At 53.9% G+C, this 25111-nt stretch overlaps 1 protein-coding gene and 3 non-coding genes across 4 annotated transcripts in view; 3 read left to right on the plus strand and 1 right to left on the minus strand.

The window, feature by feature from the left end:
- Positions 1 to 12225, minus strand: part of LOC133349949 (trithorax group protein osa-like) — a 75490-nt gene extending 63265 nt beyond the window's left edge. Inside the window, 1 exon segment of the mRNA XM_061563853.1 lies at positions 10872 to 12225. Coding sequence (XP_061419837.1) covers positions 10872 to 11285 — 414 coding nt within the window. The 5' untranslated portion in view covers positions 11286 to 12225.
- A 10606-nt stretch (positions 12226 to 22831) lies between these two features.
- TRNAE-UUC (transfer RNA glutamic acid (anticodon UUC)) lies at positions 22832 to 22903 on the plus strand. Its single transcript has one exon. It is a non-coding gene; the product is annotated as a tRNA-Glu (tRNA).
- Positions 22904 to 24028: 1125 nt separating this feature from the next.
- On the plus strand, positions 24029 to 24102 carry TRNAN-GUU (transfer RNA asparagine (anticodon GUU)). Its single transcript has one exon. It is a non-coding gene; the product is annotated as a tRNA-Asn (tRNA).
- A 199-nt stretch (positions 24103 to 24301) lies between these two features.
- TRNAV-AAC (transfer RNA valine (anticodon AAC)) lies at positions 24302 to 24374 on the plus strand. Its single transcript has one exon. It is a non-coding gene; the product is annotated as a tRNA-Val (tRNA).
- The last annotated feature ends 737 nt before the right edge of the window (positions 24375 to 25111 follow it).

Here is a 25111-nt window from a genome sequence, read left to right on the forward strand (position 1 = left end):
TTGCAGGTCATAACCACAGACTCACTCACTCACCCACTCTCTCTCACCTCACCCGCTCACACACCAACTCGCTCACCACACTCACCCGCACACCACAATTGCAGGTCATAACCACAGACTCACTCACTCACCCACTCTCTCTCACCTCACCCGCTCACACACCAACTCGCTCACCACACTCACCCGCACACCACACTTGCAGGTCATAACCACAGACTCGCTCACTTACCCACTCTCTCTCACCTCACCCGCCCACACACTAACTCGCTCACCACAATTGCAGGTCACAACAACGCACTCACTCAACCAGCCACTCAAGCACCCACTCAACCAGCACTTGCAGGTCACAGCACTTCTCTCTCTGCCACTTCCCTCGCACTGCTCCACTTTATCTCTCTTCCCGAGGCTGTCTTTGTGGATGTGGCGTCAATATTTCCCGGGCCACGGACAGGGAACAGACGCAGCCGAAACTTTTGAGCCCCCTCCTGGCGCAGACCGCACGCCGCACCAACCCACAGCGCCGCCGCCGCCACCGCCACCGCTCACGGGATGGACCCCGGCCGTCCGCGATGGACACCGGCGCTCCGCTCCACTCCGCACTCCAGGATCGTCGCGCGGTGCAGCGGGGCAGCGGGGCAGCGGGGCAGCCGGGCAGCCGGGCAGCCGGGCAGCCGGGCAGCCCCAGCATCCCGGGACCCCTTCCCGCAGGAAACGTTTTTCCCCCACGCAGCGAAATTTCCCACCGTGCCCCTGGCGGCGGACGAGCCGCCCACAGACGGCACGAGCCACATCTGCGCCACCGCCACCACCACCACAGCAGGAGCAGCAGCAGCAGCAGAAAGCCGGGCGGCTCCAGCAGGGGGTGAACAGCCCACACGGGGATCCGTGGATTTTGAGCGGAGGAATTTGACCATAAAATGAGCAGCAGATTGGGCCGGGGAGGAGGTGTGTCGCACTTCCAAAGGCCTAGGAATGTGTCGATGGATGGGGTTATTGACCGACACCACCGTCATCAGTCATGCTCTGTATCACCGCTGGATGAAGGACTGATCAGGCCATCAACATTGTTCACGATCCTGCGACGTAATAATCCACCCAGCACTGGGACACGAGCCGATGTCACCGCTACGTCTCTTTAGTTCCATTCCTTGCCTGCCACTCCGTTATTATTCTTGACCATCGGCCATCGCCCCCTTCTAGCCGAGACGTGTCTCGCCTGAGCCCGCTTAATTTTCGTCACGATTTCAACGAGGTCACGAACCTGCCTCGATTCCGCCAGTCCACGTGCTTCTCTCTCCATCATTCAACACAGGCCCGTGCATCCGCCTCTCGACGCATTTTCGCACGCTTTTCAGTTTCTCTTCCAATATTTGTTCGTGAACGCGTCTCTCTGTGCGGGTATGGCATAGCGGGTGGTATGCACACAGACGAGATCGTTAGCATTGCCCGCTGTGGTAGCTCCCTCCCACCTCCATCCGTACCCCAAGGACCCCCCCCCCCCTGCCACCTCCCCCCCCCCAAGATTGTATGCCCTCACATTAAACAAGGTCACGCTACAGGGCTGGTCCATCGCGGCCAGTTGGCAGGGCATCGTCACGGTGCGGGCAGGCACCAGCCGCCAGCCGGGCGAGAGACAGTGACCCCCACACGTGGGTGCTTGCTAGAGACGCACGCACACGTGGGTGCGTGCGTGTGCAGCCCCCCCCCCCCCCCCCCCCGTTCGTCACTGTGGCGGCCGCTGCGTGAGACCGAGGACCGAACCGACGATGGCGGCGGCGCGGGGGGCCAGGACCGGGCATGACGGCGGCTCGAGGTTCGTGAGAATCAAAATAACAGCACGGGAGCAAAGGTCGCCCCGGCCTCAGAGGATCCGGCTGGGAGGGGGGGGGGGGGTTGACGCGACGTCGCCTCTCTCTCTCTCTCTCGCTCTCCCGGCGAACTCACAGCCAGTCAAGGATCTCATTTGTGGGGGCCCCAATGTCAAATGATGGGGTCTTGTGCCCGCCCCCCCACCCCCGATAAAAGGTTAACCACAAATATGGACATCAAAAGAGACCGCTTCTGTGCACGGCACCACTTCGAGCGCGTCGTCGGCGACCCCGAGAATATTTACGCACCAGCACACCACATCCAGTAAACCTCCCTCGCTATGCTCTTGGTTTACTGGTCACGTGCCACCTCCTCCAGTCAACCAGCGACCCGGAAAATGACGACCCCCCCCCCCCCAAGCCTTTGCTGCTACCGCGTGACGTCACGGGGCCGTTGACCCGAAACGAGGCTTCTCTACCCCAAAGCTCGTCATGGACATGTGGAATTTCCGCCACTGGAAATTCCGCGAGAGCTGCCCCCGACGGCGGTTTAAAAAACACGCAGGACACATCGACTCGTCGCCTAACACATCCCCGGCCGCCGTGCGATGTCAGAGCACGTGGGGCTGTGTTTGTAGGCGCGCGCAGCCACACCGCTCGAGCGAGGCCAGAGATCGGCAGAAGCGTGGGAACTCATCGAGTCACGGCAGCCACCCACCCACCCCTCTCTTTCCCTCCCCTCTCTCCCCTGCCTGCTTCTGGCTCTCCCGCCCCCTCCTCTCTTCCCCACCCTCTCTCTCGCTCTCACTCTCCCCTCCCTCTCCCCTCCCACCCTCTCCTACTCCCCTCCCTCTCCCCTCCCTCTCTCAATCCCACACTCTCCCCTCCCTCTCCCCTCCCACCCTCTCTCTTCCCCATCCTCTCTCTCACACTCTCCCCTCCCACCCTCTCCCCTCCCACTCCCCTCCCACTCCTCTCCCACTCCTCTCCCACTCCTCTCTCTCTTACACACACTCTCCCCTGCCTCTCCCCTCCCACCCTCTCTCTTCCCCATCCTCTCTCTCACACTCTCCCCTCCCACCCTCTCTCTTCCCCACCCTCTCCCACTCCTCTCCCCTCCCCGTGCCTCTCGGTCCCGCGCGCTGCGCCGCGAGTCACGCGAGGTGGAGCCTCGGGGCTCCGCGACTCGTGCGGTTCCCACGCTCGCAGACACGAGGCCCGCTCGCTCGCAAGATCACACAAGGCACAGATCCCCCGAGTAGCCTTCACACACTGCTGGGGAAAGTGCTGCGAGCGAGCAGCGCCCGTTAAGGCCGGCACGGCACACGAGGGGAGGGTGGCCAGCACCACGCCCGACCGCCTTTGTCTCCCGAGTGGCGACGTTTACACACATCCTACCAGGTACTCATTTGAGGCAGAGTCCCGGTTCAGATTTTCGTCACTGGTGTTTTGGCCGTGAGCGGGAATCGAACTGGGGCCCGCCGGGTTCGGAGCACAGCGCGCTAACCGCTACACCACCGCTCCCCATACGAAGACAAAGATCCCCCGTATAGTCTTAACACACTGTAGGGGCAAGTGCTGTTAGCGAGCACCTATGAAGGCCGGAACGGTACACGAGGGGGTGGGTGTCGAGCACCACGCCCGACCGCCTTTGTCTCCCTAGTGGCAATGTTTACACACCGCATCAGGTACTCATTTGAGACCGAGTCGACCTAGGGGAGGCCCAGGACCGGTTCAGATAATCGTCACCGGTGTTGGCCGTGAGCGGGAATCAAACCCGTGTCGCCGGGTTCATAGCGCAGCGCGCTAACCGCTGCACCACCGCTCCCCACACACGCACACCGGCTCGACACCGCCCCAGCCTCACGTCTACAGTTTAACAGTCATGCCAATTGTAATCGACGCCAAATAGTCATCACGGTGACGGTAAAACGCAGTCACACGCACGCCGACGCACCCTGTCAACAGACTCGCACACATCCGCGTACTCCGCAACGCGGCAGCGGCGCATTCACAGCCTCACAACAGCAGCCGCCGTCCGCAGGCTGGCGGTGACGTCACAAAGGCGCGTGTGCCAGGCTGGGTGCACGAGCGAGCCGACCCGACAGCGCTCGCACGGGGGGGGAAGGGGTCTCCGAGCGAATTCGCGAGCAGTCACCACCGTGAGCTGCCCCATCGCCGTGAGCTCGGAGTCATCAACAATCCCTCGGGGGGCGTTTGTCCGCTTCTGTCGCGGTCTCGGTGCTTCAAGCGTCTTTTCTCGTAGACTCGGGCGTGTTTTGGCAGGAAAAAGTCGGGCGAAGAGAGTTGTGGAAAGCTCAGACGCGGGACTCGTGAACTCGGCGAGCCGCCAGTAAGCTCGGTGAAGTTATCTAAGGGTCCGTCCATAAATTACGTCACGCGATTTTTCGATTTTTGACCCCCCCCCCCTTCGTCACACGGCGTCACAAAAAATCAGACCCCCCCTCAAATATGACGTCACAAAGCTCTGCCACCCCCCCCCCCCAAAAAAAAACCATATTTCAAATTTGAAAATAAAACATGCTTCAAATCGCTTTAAACTATTGTCATTGTAGTGCGTATTTAATGCGGCGCTGCACTCTGATGTTGTCGGAGAAAACATTTATTAAAAATTATATTTAATTAAGCAGAACGTGTTGTCTATATTTATTTAAAGTTGCGCATTTTGATGTGACGTCACATTTCTCAAACAACCCCCCCCCCCCTCGTCACAAATGTCTGACCCCCCCCCCAGGTGCGTGACGTCATTTACGGACGGCCCCTAAGCGAGGCATTTGTGAGCTCTGATCTTGGGTTAGGAGTACTCCCCGACGGCGATCTGCCAGGCCGGGTCACACAGACAGTGGGATATGAAGAAGCTCACGCTAACCAACTTGCCTTCGAGCTCCACAGTTCCACTGTAAATACAGCCGCCGCCTCGACTTGACGAGTCAGGGCTGTGTAATGATTCGGCCAGGGACTCGCAGTGCTGACTCAACGCTACCTGGAAGCGGTTGCGGTCTAGAATAATCCCTCACCGTCGGCGAGAGCTTTACCTGGAAGGTGACCGGCCACAACCTTTCCTGTGACGGCCACAACAGCGTTTTGTCTGGCCACAACCTCGCCTCGAACGACCCGCAGCCTCACCTGGGTCGACCACAGCCTCGCGCCTCGCCACTCGGTTTGACCACAACCTCGCATGTGTGGCCACAACATCGCCCTACACGGCCACAACATCGCCCTGGACGGCCACAACCGCATGCATACCTCGTCCTCAGCCGCAAATGACTCGTGTTATAATCGACGCGGTAATAATCCCGCAGCGAGAACGATTGGCAGGACCCCACCTGAAAAGGGAGTCGCTCTCCTGGCGTCATAAATAAATCTGACCAGCCAGACCTTGTTCATCGTTTGTATCAGCTTGCTCAGATTTGCCTCCGTCACACACAAATAAACATCATTCGTTGGTGGCAGAAGCCTGGCGGTAACCACACACGCTCACGCACGCGCGCACATGGGAAATACAAAGACAAAGACCCCTCGTATAGGCTTAACATACTGTTGGGGCAAGTGATGTTAGCGAGCACCTATTAAGGCCAAAACGACACACGAGGAGGTGGTGGTCAACACCACGCTTGGCCGCCTTTGTCTTGGGAGTGGCGACGTTTACAGACCGCACCAGGCTCTCATGAGGTCGAGTCGACCTAGTGGAGGCCCAGGTCCGGTTAAAATAATCGTCACTGGTGTTGGCCGTGAGCGGGAATTAAACTCGGGTCTCCCCGGGTTCATAGTGCAGCACGCCAACTGCTACGCTACCTCAGCAAGCACGCACACACAGCAAGCACACACACACACACACAGCAGGCACGCACACACACACAGCAAGCAAACACACACACACAGCAAGCAAACACACACAGCATCGCAGCCACCGCTCGCTTTGCTTGTGGTAATTGCTCCGAGCCTGGGCATCGTGTTTATTTTTTCACCTGTACCGGACGCTCTCTCACACACACACACACATCCTCTGTTTGCACACTCATTAAAGCCTCCACACAGGGCAACTCCACCGCACTGCAATACAGCTCATTTGCAATGACGCTCCGTCGCCCCAGAACAGCCAGCCAAGGCCAGCCAACCCTCCCCTCTCGAGCGGCTGTGGAGAAGCTACGTCTCAAGGGCCGGGAAACGTGGCCCAACTTCAAATCACATGGCCCGTGAACTTCATCTCATGCACGGCCCGTGGTCACGAGACCTACCGCTTTCAAAACAACCTTCGCAAGCGACGTGGATCCGTGGACTGCGAGCATCGCAGTCGCACCGATTGGCTAAGCCAGAGGTGGAGGGGGGTAGAGATATCCACCGGGCAACCATCTCCGTGCGTTTCCAATGCTCGTGATGCGCTTAGCCCAGGGGTCGGGAACCTTTTTGACTGGGAGAGCCATAAACGCAATATATTTATTAATATATTTCATTGACAGCCATATAGTATTTTTAACGTATAATAAATTAAATATGTCTTACTTTTAATGCGACTTCTGGTCACGGGATCCGTGACCCGAGAAATTTTATCTTCAAAACTAATTTCTGTTTACTTTAAAATGACACAGTATTATTAAGCAATATCACAAGTATTTTAAAATCAGTTCCAAAGTGATTTTATTTTTATTTTTTTATTATTATTTTTTTCAACTCAAAATTGCACTTGAACTCCATATGCCGTCACCAGAAGAGCCATATATGGCTCGCGAGCCATAGGTTCCCGACCGCTGGCTCAGCAGCTCCCTGCCCCCGTTGATGTTCGGTCGACGTTCGGTCGACGTTCGGTCGACGTTCGGTCGACGTTCGGTCGACGTTCGAGCGATATTTGCGTCATTGTTGCGTGGCGCTCGTGCGGCGTCTATTATAAAAGTTGTTGGCCCGTCCACGGGCGTCTTGGAGGTCCTGTCGGAGACCCCTCGGGTAGGCGAGAGCGAGCGAGAGACAGAGGGGGGCTCACAGACCCCGGCTCCCGTGGGAAACGTAGGCGGCGCAGCAGTTGACGTCGGCGACAACGACGCCCGCGGCGCACTTTCCGTGCGAAACATTTGGCGGTCAAGAAGCGCCGGCTTCGTTGCGCGCAGACGGGACGGGGCGACACGGGGGGGGGGGGGCAGAGGCGGCTCAACGTACCCGGCGCTAGAGAGCGGCGCGCCCGTCTGCAGAGCGCGCCGCTCGACAACTGACACCGCTCGCCCCGGCCAGGAAGTCGGCACTCGCTCCACCGCACCACGGGCAACCGCCACAGGATGCAGGCGACAACGAGGGGAGAGGGGTGGGAGGCGAGGGAGGCGAGGGAGGCGAGGGAGGCGAGGGAGGCGGGCGGGCGGGCGGGCGGGCGAGGAGGAGGAGGTCACTGGCGGTGTCACGCGGTAGCTCACAAGCGGTCGCACGATGACTCTCGCTGCACTTGAACTCCAACCCCTGCGCCCAGTGCTGTCGTGCGGTTGGCATGGGACCCGGTGCAAACAATTTAAATGGGGCCCAATTCCCTGTCAAATTCTGCCCATGCCTATCTTCGTAGCCAATGAGCCTTGGTGCAGTCACACCGCCTGCACACCTGACAGCTACGCCACGACACACAAGCTTCTGCATGCTTTCAGGTCTCCCTGGGAAGGGAGAGAGACGTCTGGTCTAAAATGATGACGACCGTCTCGTGTCCTCTCTAGACATGACACACCTTGGCTTATAAATGACCTCAGCACATCCTGAGCCAGCACACATATCCCCTCCACACCGTGGAGCTAATGGGATTTTTTTTACAATCACATCGTGTTTTCTGCTCCAGTCGGCAGGAATTGTCTCCATATGTAAATGTTGCCGCACTGAAGGTGAGCGAGGGGAATATTTACAGCATATCAAAGTGACCTCTCCATGTGTATGGGCGCACTGGGGCCATGCTGTAGCCACCGCAGTGGCCCATAGTCTCACCTCGAAATGATAAAACAAATTATCACATCATCTTACATGGTCTAACAGCCTCACATCAGTGGCCTCTAAGCTCGCAACAAATAGCCCGTAATCTCAGTGGCCCATCATCTTTCAGCGGCCCAAAAATCTTAGTGCCCCATCATCTCACATCACAGAAAGTCACATTTTTTACGACCAAAATATAAAATCAATTACACTGCACTAGTCCATAAACTCGTATAAAATAGACTGACCCATCTCATGTTGAAATGACCCACCACTTCACAAAAGTGACTCATCAGCTCACAATTCAGCTCACACGCACTGCTCCAATGAGCTACTGATTACTTGGGGAGGGGGGTGTCAGTGGTTTAGGTGCATCGGTCACTGGGAGGAGGTGGTGGTGGGGGGGGTTGACCATACTTCACCACGCTGGTCAGTGCGAGTTGGTTTGGTGAATGTGCGTGGTTCAGACACCGTCTCTGGCGAGCTGGGTGTGGGGGAGAGCGAGCCGAGTAAAGCCCCCCCCCCCCCCCTGTGGCGAGCGCTCACAAAGGGAGCCAGGGGGAGGGGGAGGCAACTTCTGCCCGCTGAGCTCGGGGCCCTTAGGTTCGCATCCCCCCCCACCCCAGCAGCAGTCAACCCCCGGGCTAAGTCAACCCCCCGTGTTGATAATGGCACAGCCGTGAGTATGTAGTCATGCACGTGTACGTAGCAGTGTCTCATACACACACACACACATACACGACTTGTACAACACACACGACTTCCAAAAGACAAAGACCCACGGTTTCGCCTTCACAGTATTTTGGGCAAATGGTGTTCACAAGCAATGCACCAATAAAGGACGACACGGCACACGGAGGGCGTGGGGGTGGCCAGCACCTCGCCCGACCGCCTTTGTCTTCCCATGTACTGTACTAATTTGAGACTGAGGGCACCTAGGGGAGGGCGCAGGACCGGTTTAGATATTCGTCACTTGGTGTTGGTGGCCGTGAACGGGAATCGAACTGGGTGGTTTTGTAGCCAAGCGCGCAAACCGCTACTCACATTACAAACAATCCACTCAAGTTTCACACACACACACGTTACAATCACGTTACACACACACACATTACACACGCACGCGTCACACACACGCACGCGTTTCACAGACAGCACAGTACGCTTGTTTTACAAGACGGGAGGTGTGTAATCCCCGGTCTGGTTGTAAATGTGTGTGCGTGTGAGATTACATGTCTATTTAACTGTGTCTGTTATCGAGCGGGGAGCGGTAGTGTAGCGGTTAGCGCGCTGCGCTACGAACCTGGCGACCCGGGTTCGATTCCTGCTCACGGCCAAAACACCAGTGACGATTATTTTAATTGGTCCTGGGCCTCCCCTAGGTCGACTCAGCCTCAAATTTGTACAATGGTGCGATGTGTAAATATCGCCACTAGGGATACAAAGACGGCCGGGTATGGTGTTGGCCCACCCACCCCCTCGTGTGCCGTGCCGGCCTTTATAGGTGCTCGCTAACAGCACTTGCCTCTTACATTCTGTTAAGACTATACGGGGGGGTCTTTGTCTTTGTTATCCGGTGTGTACGTGGGGAGCAGTGGCGCAGTGGTTGGCCCCATTGCACTCCGAACCCGGCGACCCGAGTAACAAATCAATTCCCGCTCACGGCCAACATCAGTGGCAGAAATATATCAACCGGAGAGACCTGCCCCCCTCCCCTGCGGTGACCGGGCGTGGTTTTGAAGCACCCACAACCCCCTCTCAGGGGCCGTTCCGGCCTTAATAGGTGTTCGCTAACAGCACGAGTGTGTGTGTGTGTGTTACAAGTGCATGTCTGTGTGTGTGTGTACAGTATATTGGTGCGTGTTGGTGTGAGGTTAGCCCGCCGCGCGAGTCGAGACAAAGGCGGTGCTGGCCACCCACCCCCCTCGTGTGCCTTGCCGGCCTTGATCGGTGCTCGCTAACAGCACTTGCCCCAACAGTCTGTTCAGGCTACAGCGCCGTAGTGACGTCACGTGGCGAATGACGATTTGACGATTTGTCGTTGTCGGGTGTTTGTGTCAATGTACACGAATACACCTCTCGTATAATCACACCCTCCGGCGCCATCACATTCGCAATCATCATCATCCCCTCGTGCTCCGTGACCCGCCACTCGCGCGTGACGATCACCCTCCCCCTGCCGCGACCTCACCTGAGACCCGGGTTCAGCTCAACCCTCCTCCACCCCCTCCCCATCCATGCCACCGCCAACACACACACGCGCGACCCTTCATCCCACGCACCACCTTCACTTTAAATGCCACGCTGAGCGCCGAACGTGCTTTCGCAAACACGTGGAGGGGGGGGGGGCAGCATGCGTAGTGCACCAGCAGCAGACTCCTCCAGACCCCCCACGAAGCAAACGACTCCCCTACAGCCCCCCCCCCATCCCCCCCCCCGCCCGCATCGCGTGCGACTCACAGCCACGGCCAATTAAATCATTCCTCTTGCAATAGCAGCAGCAGCAGCAATAATGATGATGATGATTATTCTCGCAGTGTCACCGTGTTTATTCAGCAGGAGCGGCTCGCCGAGTCTCATGGGCTCACTTCTAGAGAGGAGGGTCCTGCCACCTAGGGACATTTGGGACATTCGTTTGAAAAATAAAAGTACTTTTGTTTTGCTTTGAATGAAAGGCATCCATAGAAGCCTGGAGAAAACCCACCACGCGTGACGCATCCGAGGGTATAACAACACCTACAACGAGTTCACCGACCCGCTTGCGCTACTGGTCATCTTCCCGACAAAGTTCGCGAGCCAGCAGCAGTGTCACGAATCTCTGCGTGACCCACCAACCCTTTGCCTCTCACGTGCGAGCGCTGCGAGTGGTGGAGACGGCTGAAACCGCCTAAGTCGTCGCGCAATTCAAACCTTGCGCTCGAACACACAAGACGAGCATTCGCTTCAAGTTCCCAACGGATGCGGCGCGAAACGTCGGCCAACCCATCGCAGCGCAACAGCACTCCCGTCACAACCCCAAACGCACGAACACCAAGAAGACGGCGGCTGGCCAATGTTAGGACACCACCTCGAGCCGCACGCAAACCCCCGAAACTCGCGAGACTCACTCACCGCGATGAGCGCCAACGCCCGCTGGTTCCTGCTCAGCGACGCGGGGGGCCCCGCTGGTCCCGAAGCGCCGCTCCACTCGGTGCCCGACCCGGGGCCCCCTGCCCCTGCTCCTCCTAGCAGCGGGGTCCCGACGCCGGCACCACCGGCGGGGCCTCCGAGGGGTGCCCTGGCTTGGGGCACCGAACCCCGGCGCGCTCTCGCGTGCAGCGCGTCGCTGTGACGCCGCTCGCGCTCTCGCTGTCGCGCCCAGCTCAGCTCGTAGCGGCTCTCGCAGCTCAGGTGGTGCTGGCGGCACTGCTCGATCCGCTGCCGGAGCCGCTCCACCACCGCGGCTCGCCGGTGGCTCAGCGGCTGGCTCAGCGGCTGCTGCTGGTGGCTGGGGAGCGGGGGCCACGGCTCCCCGCAGTCCCCCATGGCGGTCCCCCCCGCCGCCCCCCCAACAAACGCGCCGGAGTTCGTGGAGGGATGAGCAGAGGGCGGTTGCTGGTTCGAGGTTGTTGCTGTTGTTGTGGTGGTGGTGGTGGTTGAAGGTGGTCGTGCAGGGCTACAGGCGGTGACGCCACGGGGTCACCCTGACAGCCCCGTGCACGGGACGCGAACCCCCGAACCTTGGAGTCGATGACGGTGGCAGACGGACAAGTTCGGTCGCTGGCTGCTGCTGCTGTTGTTGTTGCTGCTGCTGCTGCTGTTGTTGTTGTTGCTGCTGCTGTTGTTGCTGCTGCTGTTGTTGTGTTTCCCGACGCGGCTACGAGGAGACACGGGGCAGGAGAATCTCTCCCGCGCCGCTCTCCCGCGCTCTCATTAAAGAGTTAGGAAGACAACGCGGGAGTTGTAGCGGCGGTAGGAGGGTGACGACGACGAGGACGACGTTGTTGTTGGACGTGGATTGATGGAGGCAGCAAGGGGGGGGGAGGGGGAGAAAGCCCCGGCGGAACGCGTCCCTGCGTCTCGCCCGCTACATTCCTCGACTCGCTCGGTGGGACGCGCCCGGGTCTCGCCAAACGCCGGTCGCGGCGGCGGCGGCGCGGAGCGAGCGAGCCAGAGGAGAGAGATGTCCGTGCGCCGCGCGTTCGTGTCGGCAGCTCCTACATTCCAGACAGCGTGGTGTTGTCTGGAGGGGGGGTTATGACGAGGGGGTCCGATGAGCCCCTTTGCTTGCGATGGGGCGGGGGGGACGACACCCCCACTCTTGCCCCAGACGTCTCGAGTCCCCACGGCGCGTTCAGCGGGACACGTGCGCGCGCTCTCACCACCGCGCCGGGCACAGCGAGGAACCCGCGTCTCCCTCTCGCGCTCTCTCGCTCTCTCTCAACCCCCTCGCAACACGCTCGCCTCGCCCCCGTCTCCTCCTCGTCTCGTCCTCTCTTCCCTCCCCTCCGCTCTCACAGCGCGCCGCGATGATTCACTCGCTGCTTCCCCTCCTCCCTCCTCTTCCCCCTCCTACCTCCTCCCTTCCGCTCTCCTCTACTCCTCCCCCTACTTCTTCTCCTCCTACCCCCCCCGCCGACTGGGTCTCGCACGCACCCACACCACAGGCCAAACTGCACGCACAGCTCCCCACCCACTCACTCACCCAGCCTCCCTGCCTCCCGATCAGGCTGGAAGGCGTGGCCACACCTGGCCACTCCGGTTTAATGAGTGGTGGCGGGCCCATCGCGCAGCGTGTTGTTGTTGTTAATTAGTTAATTGGTCAATTGCTCGTTGTGCCAGTCGCGTGAACGTCACAAGTTGCGGCGGCTTTAAGAACAGCGATCACTGTCCGCTCCTGACCCCGTCACCCCTCCCCCCCCACTGTCGATCCACTGCTGGATAAAAGCATCCCCGTCGAACAACCGCGCCTCTCGCGATGCTGCGGCGTAAGAAGTGCTCCTCAGCCTCATACAAACAACACTTGGCGATACATAAAATGCCTACGTAAGTATAATCGGGACTGAGGATGCGGTGTTTACGCTGGAAGCTAATGAAGTGAAACTCAAGCGCATTCATAACGATCGAGCCGTCCTTTCTCTGCTCTAATTGCGTCCCTGCTGAGTAAGTGGCCTGCGTCCTGTGCTGGAGGCAGCGCGGTGAGCCGACAAGACGGTGGTGGTCGTGGTGGATGATGGCGAATTATGAGTGGTGGACATGTCAGCATCAGAAATGTATTCATACTGGAGGAATCCGATGAGCTGTAAAGCTCTTTTTCACAGTTGCCCGGTAACATGTCAAACAACTCCTATTATAGACGGCTATTTAAGACCGAAACAGGAGGATTTCACCACAACTCTGACAATTCCAGTTGCAATAACTGGCGAAACGTCGTACTCGAATTGTAAATGTTGTGGGTTTACTCTCCAACACACTGGTGTGCTTGTACAGTGCTCGTAACAAATTTGCATGTCTTGTTTATGTGACAAATCTTACTAATTGGCTGTTTCGGGTGGTGGCGGGTTTAACGACACATTCATATTTACGCGACCTAACCCAACAAATAACGACAAGTGGCGAGGCCTTCATCCAGCAGTGGATTGTCAAAGAGACGTATCTTATTACCGATACAGTACTATGTATTGGCATTGAGCGGCATATGGCAGTCCACAAACATCCTTCATTGTACCGTACTTCTATGCTCTCACGTCAAGGCTCCCCGGTTTCGCCAAACCCCCACTGCCCAGCGTGGTGAAGTATCGTCTAACAACCCCGCCACAACTCGTATGGCGCGTCGAGCCCCCCCCCCCCCACTTCATCCAGCAGTGGATTACCAAAGAGCTTCCATGATCATCATCATCAGCCGCTTCGAGATGAAGACCTCTCCACGCCGTCACCATCTCTCGCGATCTTGCGATGTCGCAATGGTCTTAATTTTGAGCTTTCGTGACTGCAGGAATTACTCTTTGGTTCTTTCGGTAAAGTCACGTATAAAGATAAAACAATACATTATTTAATTTATTATTTTTATTATTTTATCTTTATACGTGACTTTACCGAAAGAACCAAATAGTCGCAATGGTCGTTCACAACTCGGGTTTTGCATTACCGGTAACCGTATGGCAAAAAAAATCCCGTCGAAACCGGTTACCTTGTTTGCCGCACAACTGGAAATTTCTCCAGCAATGGACACGGCTTGTTTACCTTGTGTTGTTTAACTGAGAAACGAAAGCAGCTGGCCAGCAGCAGTGCCACTGGTTCTTGCAATCCAGACGCCGCCGGTTCGATGCCATCTACCGGCGCAGCAGTTACTCTAAACATATTTTATTTTTATTTGACCAGGTGAGGCCCACTGAACTATGTCGCTCTTTTTCATAAACGACCTGGCTAACACAAATGATGATAGCTCAACGATTTGGCTTCAACAATGGGGCAACTTTCTTAACCCGCACCTACCACCGCCCTCTGCCCACCCAGCAGCGATGTGAATGGGTTCGACACGGGCAGTCCATGATCGGTAGGTGTCGAGTATAGTGAGGCCAAGTGTAGTTACTTTCACCTCTTCCAGCGTGGAAGAGCAGGCCAAACACCACGTAGAGGTCCTCTCTAGACCTCCCCCTAGTGGAGGCCCTAGCGTCAGCAGTTGGCGTGAGCGGGCAGTACTCCATATAACGACGCAATGCCCGATCCACAAATACGATGGAGACATCACGCCGACACACCGCGCTGCCCCTGACGCGGTTGTCTGGGCTTGACCACCTGCATGTGAAACTGTAGTTGCTGCTCTGCATCCACATCAGTCGTACGAAAGAAAGACGGAAGATTATGGTACAGTGCTGTCCGTCCTCGAGACTCGGGGGTATTCTCGCGCACGTTTTCCCGTAAGAAGCGCGCTCCGAAATCTCCACTGTGGTTTCTCGCGAAATCTAACGACTCAAAAAAATTCCCCCGCTGAGTGAGTAGCGCGGTCTGATTTGTCACGATCTGACTCGTTTCCTCCTCACCCATGTGGGGCCCCTCCACCATCCACCGCTGGGCGGAGGAGGGGTGGTTCACCTCCACCCTTGTGGTGGACTGCTGGAACCAGGAAATGACTCGTGGTGGAATCGTGAAAGGAGGAGAGGGTGGTCGTGGACTGCATAGAATCAGGGTGGATCAGTGATGGGACTCATGGGATCAGGAGAGATTGGTGGCTCACTCACGAGACCATGTGAGGCTCTGGTGGATTATTGGAATGGAGGGGGTCTGGGGCAGTGATGCTTCTAAGATCAGGAGAAACAATGGTGGATTCTAGGTAAGCAAAAGCGATGGACTTGTGTTGTCAAGAGGGCACTTTTTTACATGGACTTTTGGGGCCAGAAAGAGTATGATGGTGTGGACTATTGAAACCAAGTAGAGACTGATGGTTGACAGATGGGCCATGGTGGAGCCGGTGGATGGATTCGGCGGGCCACGAAACCACTGTCCAGACTCGGTCCACCAGCCGTGGCCAAAATTAATGTAGCCAGGAGCCACCACCGTCTGGCTCCCAGAGAACGCAGATTGCATTGCTGAGCGCTCGTTCATTACTACAGGGCAAATCAATAAACAAATAAACAGACACACGCACGTACACACACACACACACAACCCCGCGTGTATTTCTTTCATCCGTTATGAATAAATTATCGTGTCTCACTGTCTCCAGTCTCTCACACCCAGGGGGCTTCTTCATTTCAGCCAGCTCGGTTCGGGGCCCGCGACGCGTGAAATGTTTCCGGCACAACACGTCCAGTATTGTACCTCTCGCTATTGCCCTGGCGACTACGAGCCGCGTTACCAGCCCACTCTATTCTATTAGTCACCGACATTGACCGTGAGCGAGAATCGAACTCGCGGGGGGTGGGGGGGGGGGTTCGTAGTGCGGTGCGCTAACCACTGTGCCACCGCTCCCACCAGTGTTCCCGCCCGTGTGTGAGTTTCATTCGGACAGATTCTGGCTTTGGCACAGGCTCGCCACGTCAAGCGACCAGCGGCAAACCGCGCTATGGAAGTTGTAACAGTGTCGATAAGAGTCCACGCGTTTACTTGAATTGAGCGAAGGTTATTTTTAGAACTTGGGGGGGGGAACAATTAGACGATGGCCGGAATTGCGGAGCGGCGCAGGGAATAAAGAAGCAGAAATAAAAGCGTTGTGAGTTGCAGTGTGGTGAGAGTGAGAGGGTGAGTAGAGCGAGTGGGCGAGTGATTGGGGAGCGCGGGGGGCATCGTGGTTCGCGCGCTGCGCTACAAACCCGGCGAGCCGAGTTCAATTCCCGCTCACGTCCACCAAACAGTGACGGTTATTTGAACTAGCCCTGGGCGTCCCCTAGGTAGACTCGGTCTCAAATGAGTAAATGGTGCGATGTGTAGACACTGGCGAGACAAAGGCGGCCGGGTGTGGCGCTGGCCACCCACCTCGTGTGCCGTACCGGCCTTCATAGGCGCTCGCTAACAGCACTTTCCCCAAATGTCTATTAAGGCCAATAGGGGATTTGTGTCTTTGAGTCTGCTTGGGTCGGTGAATGGGCGAATGAGTTTGGTTGTGGACCTGCAGTGTGATGGTGGTGGTGGTTGAACACAGTGGTGGTGGTGATGGATGAGACGACGCGGTGTCTGTTAGTCCTCAACTCCAGTGGGGGAATCAATGAGTGAAGTTTACGGAAACAAGTAACCATCATATAACTGCAGGTTTGAAGCTTTCGTGACTGCTATCGTGCTGTGACGGTTCCACCTGAAGACGGAGGCTTGTGTTGCCTCCGAAACGTCGTGATTTTTATTTTATTTTTTATTTTACTTTTATTAATTGTAATTTTTTACCTACGTGACTTTACCGAAAAAACCTAAGAATATGTAACTGCAGACCACGTGGCCACTATTCAATACTAATTATACAACCAGTGGTCGCTGGGATATGCCACGACTAAACTAATCGATTACTCTCCAGACTTTTAGTTCGATTTCATCGACTCATTCTTGGGTGGAAACCGTTTCACCTCTCTTCCCACGTGTGCCGAGAGATGTGCGGGTGGGGGGTGGGGTTGTGACGTCACCGCGCGAACGTCACGTTGGGCGTGGCTTCTATGGGGGTTTCCCACCTTCGATGCGGGTGCTCGTAACAGATTGTAAAACGGAATTCGAATAACATCATTAATACTGTATTCCTAATTTATGTTATTCGATTGTGTATGATTTCACAACTACGAGTGTAATGTTATTTGTATGAATGTCACTGCTGTATGTTATGTGTTAGACAGCAGATACATCCGCGTGTGTAAAGCCCTGTTGTGTGGGGAACGGTGGCGCAGTGGTTGACGCACTGCGCTCCGAAGCCCGGCGGATCCGAGTTCGATTCACGCTCACGGCCAACATCGATGACGAATATCTGAACCTGTGCTGCCCCTGGACGATTACCCATGCCCGGCGTGTATAAAACATCCGCACTGGAGAGACAAAGGCGGCCCGGGCGTGGCGTTGACCACACCATTCGCTCCTCGTGCGCCATGCCGGGATTCAGAGTTGGTGCTCTCTCACAGCACTTGCCCCGGCAGCCCCGTGGAGCCTACACCGATCATCTTTGTCTTTGTATAGCCCAGCGTGCGCGCGTACGCACAACAAACACGGGCACACGGCTCTCCGTGTACCTATGTGCACCCGCGCAGTCAGTAATAAATCACGGCGGAGTGCAGACACATTCCGTGACCCCATTAGCCCGGGGCTGGATGTGGGTGGGGGGAGAGCAGTGGTGGAGCGGGGGGGGGGCTGCGAGATGAGACTGCCGCTCCACCACTCAACCGCATCCCAACATCATCGCACGCTACGATGCACCCTATGATGGCGAGATGCCTCCTAGACGACTGGGAAATTAAAGACACAGGGTCCACTGCCGACAACGAAAGCCACAACCGCGGACTGCCACTGCCCGCGTAGAATATTGAAGTCCCTGAGTCTCTGTGTGGGTCTTGATGTGAATCCATAGGGTCTCTGTGTGAGTCTATGGGTCTCTGCGTGACATCCATTTCTCTCTGTGTGAGTCTATGTTTATTGAGTGTCAGTGCATGGGTCTCTGTACGTCTCGGCGTGAGCCGATGGGGCTCTATGGGTCTCGCTGTGAGTCTACGATTGTCGGTTGTGAGTATTGAGTATATGGGTCTGTCTTAGCCTATGCATATGTGGGTCTCTGCGTGAGCACATGTGTCTGATGGCATGGGTCTCTGCGTGAGCACATGTGTCTGATGGCATGGGTCTCTGCGTGAGCACATGTGTCTGATGGCATGGGTCTCTGCGTGAGCACATGTGTCTGATGGCATGGGTCTCTGCGTGAGCACATGTGTCTGATGGCATGGGTCTCTGCGTGAGCACATGTGTCTGATGGCATGGGTCTCTGCGTGAGCACATGTGTCTGATGGCATGGGTCTCTGCGTGAGCACATGTGTCTGATGGCATGGGTCTCTGCGTGAGCACATGTGTCTGATGGCATGGGTCTCTGCGTGAGCACATGTGTCTGATGGCATGGGTCTCTGTGTGAGTACAGTAGATGTATCTCTGTGTAGGTCTATGGTCTCTGTGATGTGGAGGATGATGCACACGTGTTGGATGGAGGCGAGTGTATTATGTGTTTAGACACTGCATTAGGTACTGTTCAACTCGGGCTAAATCGACGAAGAGTCGTCCCAAGACTGGTTCAAATATCATTCTAAAGTCACACGTACAAACACGCACAAAACTGCACAAATACACACCAACTCAAAGACGTAGATCCCACGTGAAGCACACAAAGACTGCTGGGACAAGCACAAACAAGACAAATACGCCCCCTATAGACTGTAGGGGCAAGTGCTGTTGGCGGGCACCTAAGAAGGCCGGAACAGCACACGAGGGAGTGGGTGGCCAACACCACGCCCGGCCGCCTTTGTCTTCCCACACACTGCACCAGGTACTCATTTGAGGCTGAGTCGATCTAGGGGAGGCTCAGGACCGGTTCAGATAATCGTCACTGGTTGTTGGCCGTGAGCGGGAATCGAGCCCGGGTCGCCGGGTTCGTAGCGCAGCGCGCTAACCACTGCACCACCGCTCCCCACTCACCCCAATACACCACACCACCATGCACAGACACACAGAGACAGACAGACAGACTCATCACACACATTCCACGCCGGCTAGCCTGTGTACATAAACATTAAACGCGCGATTAGTTTGCATGGCAGAGTTCCTCCCTTCGGGAGCCTTATCGGCGTTCTCATCCCCCACGGTTCGCGCCTGGTGGGGTGTGTGGGCGGGAGTGGAGACTGCGAATCCTTTTTCAGCCAATTTCAGCAAAACAAATGAAGAGCGTCGGCCAAATATATGGGAGGAGGGGGGTGGCGGCAAGATAATGCCATCGTTCAAACTGTTTATATCTATATATTTAAAAAAAAGTTCCGTGGGTCTTGGTTGGGCAGGACGCATCAAGACTCGAAGGGACGATGTCCACAATGGTGGTGAAGAATAACAACGGATGCGGCTGCTGCTAAAGGAATGGGACGCGCCTTGGCGTTCACCGCGGGGTCGGTGTGATGGAATCAGCTCGTGCGATTAGGCCGCGTGGATTGTTGCCATCGCGCAAGACCATGGGCGACTTTTTTTTTGGGGGGGGGGGGGGGGCTGGGAGGATTCCATCCAGTAGTGGATTGAGAATGAGTGATGGAGATTTGAATAACATGTTGACGTTGCTCTTTGCTCAATGAACAAGAGGAGGAAGGGATGGAGGGGGGAGGGATGTTCGCTTCCGCCGACGGCTCTGAGTCGGGTGGTGCAAAGTCCACATTTCTATGGCAGGCGCCGGTTTATCTGCAGCAAACATAAAAGGCGACTTGCCACAGAGTGGCGCGTATACTCATTGTGTCTAAACCCGGATGCATGATAGTCTGGAATGCAACAGCGGGGCAGCAACGTCACTCGGTGGTGCGTGAGTGCTGCTGCTGCTGCTGTACCTCCGTATAGGTCATTGGGGGTATGAAATCCGTGACCCATCTAAGGGGCCGTCCATAAACGACGTCACGCGACCCCCCTCCCCCATCCTCGTCACACGGCGTCACAAAAAGTCAGACCCACCCCCCCCCCCCGCTTTTCAAATATGACGTCACAAAGCTCTGCCCCCTCCCCCCCCCCAAAAAATAAAACATGCTTTCAAATCGCTTTAAACTATTGTCATTGTAGTGCGTATTTAACGTGACGCTGCACTGATGTTGTAGGATAAAACATTAAAAAGTCTATTTAATTTAGTAGAACGTGTTGTCTATATTTATTTAAAGTTGTGCATTTTGATGTGACGTCACAAAAACACCCCCCCCCCCTCGTCACACATCGTCACAAATGTCTGACCCCCCCCCCGAAGTGCGTGACTTCATTTATGGACGGCCCCTAAGGCTATTTTTAGGCGTCCCGTTAAAAGTCCCGTCAGCTACTTCATAGGCAGCCTGCGAGGATGTGTGTGTGGACGCACGTGCGTGCGTGTGGTGTGGCGGGAGTCGTGACGATTCTCCGAATAGCTCCTGGTCCTCCCCTAGGTCGACTCAGACTTAAATTGTGTGTAAACATGAGCATTGTGGAGGCAAAGACGACCGGGGTTGGTGCTGTCCACCCAACCCTGTCGTGTGCGGTGTCGGCCTTCATAGGATGCTCGCCCAGAGCCCTTGCCGCAAAGTCTGTTGAAGGCTATACGGGGGACCTTTGTCTTCACGTGGGTGGGTGAATCCTGAACGTTTAACCAACTGCATTGCGTCACCACAAGACGTGTTCTCCTGACAAGGGTGGCACAGTCGGTCTTTTTATATTAAACCCGATCATCTAAGATTGGGAGAAATCCGGTTAAATTGGTTCTAATTGCAGAACCGCACTTCGCCAACTTCTCAACGATGGGCTTCATCCATTCCAAGCTAAGGAACTCACTGGCGCCCACGATTGTGGAGAAGCTCGTGTTCATCAAGACCAACCTGCCCGCATTCTACGACTACCCCGTGTCCGGTGGCCCCGAGTACGATAGCAGCACCGACGAGGAAGCAGCCTAAGCCTTGGATCAGAGTTTCGTATTCATTAAACCAGGTTTTAATTCTCCGAAATCGGGTTTAATTGTATTAAAGAAAAAACCCGATGCCTGCCGCTGGAAAAACCGGGTTTTTTCCACCCATGGTTCTCCATGCATCGCGAGCACTCAAACAACGCAGCCACAGCTTCTCAAACACGAATGATTAAACACACGTAAATGTTTACAGACGCATAACACGGGCTCAGATACCCCCCCCCCCACACACACATCCAATAGCTGCTGTACAGACTGTTGGGGTAAGTGTTGTACTGCACTACGAGAGGGTGTAGTGGAACCCACAGCACGCTCGGCTGCCTTTGTCTCCCTAATTCCCGTACCTGTCAACCCACACGGTTTACTCCGTATTCTTGTACAGGGAAATTGAGTTTTCAGGTCCATACGGCGTACAGCCCTTTCAATACGGCCACATTTTTTTGTCTATTTGTTTGTGTTTCTCCTTTGCAATGGGACTTTGTATGATGAACGTTGAGATTTATAAGGGACACGAATAAGGTCTGAATTGGTCTGTAATAAGGTAGGGCACTGATAAGGGGTTGACAGGTATGTGTCTGTCTCTTTGGTTCTTTCGGTAAAGTCACGTAGGTAGAAAAATAACATCACGACGTTTCGATCGCAACACAAGCAATCGTCATCAGGTGGGACAACCACAGCAACAGAAAACTGCTGAAGTAGGCTGTGGTTGTTCCACCTGATGACGATTGCTTTCGTTGCGATCGAAACGTCGTGATCTATTATTTGTTTCTACCTACGTGACTTTACCGAAAGAACCAAAGAGTATGGATTCCTGCAGTCACGAAAGCTTCAAATCAAGGCGTGTCTCTGAGTATCTCAACGTGTATATGGGTTTACCGTGGTCCATAGATTGGGTTGCGTAGCCACAATCGCGCAGTGATTTGTCTTTAATTGCCCGTTTATGACGGATGTGTGCAACTGCTGATGTGCAATGCACCACGTGTCAAAGACATGAGGCCTAAAACGCCAAGCGGCCAGCAATGAACAGCACAACAACAATCACGATTGTACAATGTATGGAGAGAGAAAATAAAACCCTCAATACATTCGTCAATACCTTTATGGCCTTCTAATTAACAAAAAAAGTATATAATTAGGTGACGTTTTGGGTAACCGCCCTTCTTCACAGCACATAATTGAATGTCCGTTTTTTGTTGTTGTTGATGTTGTCCGAAACGCCGCCTATTGCAAGGCTACGCAACCATAAGACATTCTACATTGTCTTATGGTTGTTATTGTTTGACTTGCATCCCACTGGGATTTTTTGCACACAGCGTTGAAACGCGGTGTTTGTTTCTGGAAAACTTTGCTGTTTTTCCCAGGATTTTTCTGTTGCGTGTAGTCACTTTAAGATGTTTCTTGTCCACGGTTTTGTTTTGTTGCACCCGAGTCAAGAGCCGCATGGCTCACAGGGTTATAATAAATGAAACTGAAAAAGTTGTTATTTGGAATTCCAACGCATAATGCACGGGCATAATATGACTTTGAAACCCTCCGCCCATCTCCTACGCATTTCACAAGTAGTACTAATCACATACCTGCATTTCCCATAAATATGATAAATTCCTCTTGATATGCAAATTATTTTGTCAAGGCGCACTTCCCCCCTTCCAACCCAGCTTAAATAGACGCTCCAAGCGTGGTGGTGTTTCATTCAGACGCTGTCTCCCCGACAGACCTGGTCTTCACCTGAGGACGGCTGCTTGCGTTGTGGCCGAAACGTCGTGAGAATTATTTTATTATGTTTTATTTTTATTATTTTATTATTTCCCTTCTACGTGACTTTACCGAAAGAACCAAGAAGATGAATCCCTGCAGTCACGAAAGAAGCTTTAAATCGAAATTTAAAAGCATCAGAGGCGTCGCCATATAACGCGTCGCGTGCCAGGTGGCCATACCAATGGGGCCCAGGTGAGCGAGGTAGGTGAGTAGCCGGTCCCATATGGTCTAGTGGTTAGGATTCCTGGTTTTCACCCAGGCGGCCCGGGTTCAATTCCCGGTATGGGAACTTAATATTTTTTTGGTTCTTTCGGTAAAGTCACGTAATAAAGTAATAAAAATTAAATGTTTTGTTAAAAAGAAAATGTTTTATTTTAATTAATTTATAAAAAATTTAATTTTTTTATTTTATTTTCTTATTTAAATTAAAATGTTTTATTTTTATTACTTTATAAAAAAAATGTTTTATTTGTATTATTTTATTATTTCCCTTCTACGTGACTTTACCGAAAGAACCAAGAAGATGAATCCCTGCAGTCACGAAAGCTTTAAATCTACATTTAATTTTTCTTACAATTTTTTTAAAATGTATCTTTGTCACATTGTACAACACAGTCCTGTAGACGAATAAGAAGAATAAGAAACCCAACGCGGCACACGTGTGTGTAACTAAAGCGCGCAAACTAATGAAGGCGGCGGTGACCAACGCTAAACCCGTAGCTCGTTGCAGCTGTGACGGTCCCACCTGATGACGGAGACTTATTTGTGTTGCCTCCGAAACGTCGTGATTTATTATTTTATTTCTATTAATATTTATATTATTTTTACTTTTTATTTTTACCTACGTTACTTTACCGAAAAAACCTAAGAGTAGCTTGACGGTTCTTTAAAAATAAGACAGCCGCTTTGTATTAACATTAACACATTCTAGATTTGAAGATTTCGTGACTGCAAGGATTCATACTCTTAGGTTTTTTCGCTAAAGTCACGTAGGTAAAAAAAAATAATAGAAATAATAATAGAAAATCACGAAGTTTCGGAGGCCACACAAGTCTCCGTCATCAGGTGGGACCGTCACAGCTAAATGTACTATATCAAGTGAGCTAACATTAACACACCGTACGCCCGCCGTCTGCCTCACGTTAAAAGACGCAAGTGGCAACTTTCACAAGAGGAGGTCATCATGTGCCAAATTTGTCCAAATCACCCGCAACAGTAGCTCAATTTGCGACGTTCTCAGCAAGACGTCGTTATCCCACCCCTAGGACCTTGCACGAGACTCGGCGAGGCTTTCGTTGGGGTCAGTCGGGAGAAAGAGACACGTGGAGAGAGAATCGCTACGTGTCCGAACGAAGAAGAGGCGTTGCCCCGCGGTGCGTTTAAAAGCGCGTGTTTTTAAGTGGCGACTCAACGAGTCTCTGTGGCGCAATCGGTTAGCGCGTTCGGCTGTTAACCGAAAGGTTGGTGGTTCGAGCCCACCCAGGGACGCGAATTTTGCTATTTATTACCAACTACAAATGAATGCCATAATTTTGTTATAAACTTGTGTACCAACACCACCCCGCCACCCCAACTAATTCACGTGTTTCAACGCTGCGTTAAACATCAACTTAAAAACATGTTTTTTTTAGTGATGAGTGTACGTGCATTGATAATATAAAACTAACTGAGCGAGTACCATCAAGCTGTTTCCATAGTGTAGTGGTTATCACGTTCGCCTAACACGCGAAAGGTCCCCGGTTCGAAACCGGGTGGAAACAACTCTTTTCTTTACTCATTTTATTTTTGGAATTTTTTTTGCTTTTTACCGCCAAAACATAGCGAATAAACAATTGTCTGCTGTTCTACAATGTGGTATTTACAAAAAAAAAAGACCAAAAAGTAAAAAAAAATACGTTTTGTTAACGGCCACCACATGCCTCTATTCACTTCACACAGCAGAGACTAACTTTTCCCAATAGGAGGCAGTATTGTGAAGTCAATGGAATGAGACTCGGGGAGAAAATCTTCCGTAAGGGCTCCCCCACCTTGCAGAATGGCTGTACTGCATGCAGAGCGCACGACCCCAAACGAATCTCTCCTCAATCACCCCAAAGTGCTTTCCACCTGAACTATCAATCATGCAGCAGATGCCACACAGTGCGCAATGACGCCACTCCAAGATGTCCAGGGTTATCATTGCTAGAAGCTTGACCTTCAAGCCCCGCATGAAACAGATCTGTTAACAGACCGACTCAGGAGTGGCTCAGCCTCAACATCTTGCCAGTACAACGTGGGGTGTCTCGGCTGGCAATACAACTCCTGGCTCCCCTATTCTGGTGAACATTCTCCCACCAAATATATAGAGACATTCAAAGTGCAAGGGAGTTGACATGTTGTCTTTGCAACGACAACCTACCCATCAATCAAGACTTCGAGAATGTATTTCGCCGCTGATTCATGTCCCAATCCCCCTCCTGGAATCGTTCTGTCATTGTCCCATAATCTCACTCTGATG

Source organism: Lethenteron reissneri, chromosome 32 (assembly GCF_015708825.2).
Source record: "Lethenteron reissneri isolate LAM-NWPU_2019-01 chromosome 32, ASM1570882v1, whole genome shotgun sequence".
NCBI lineage: Eukaryota > Metazoa > Chordata > Hyperoartia > Petromyzontiformes > Petromyzontidae > Lethenteron > Lethenteron reissneri.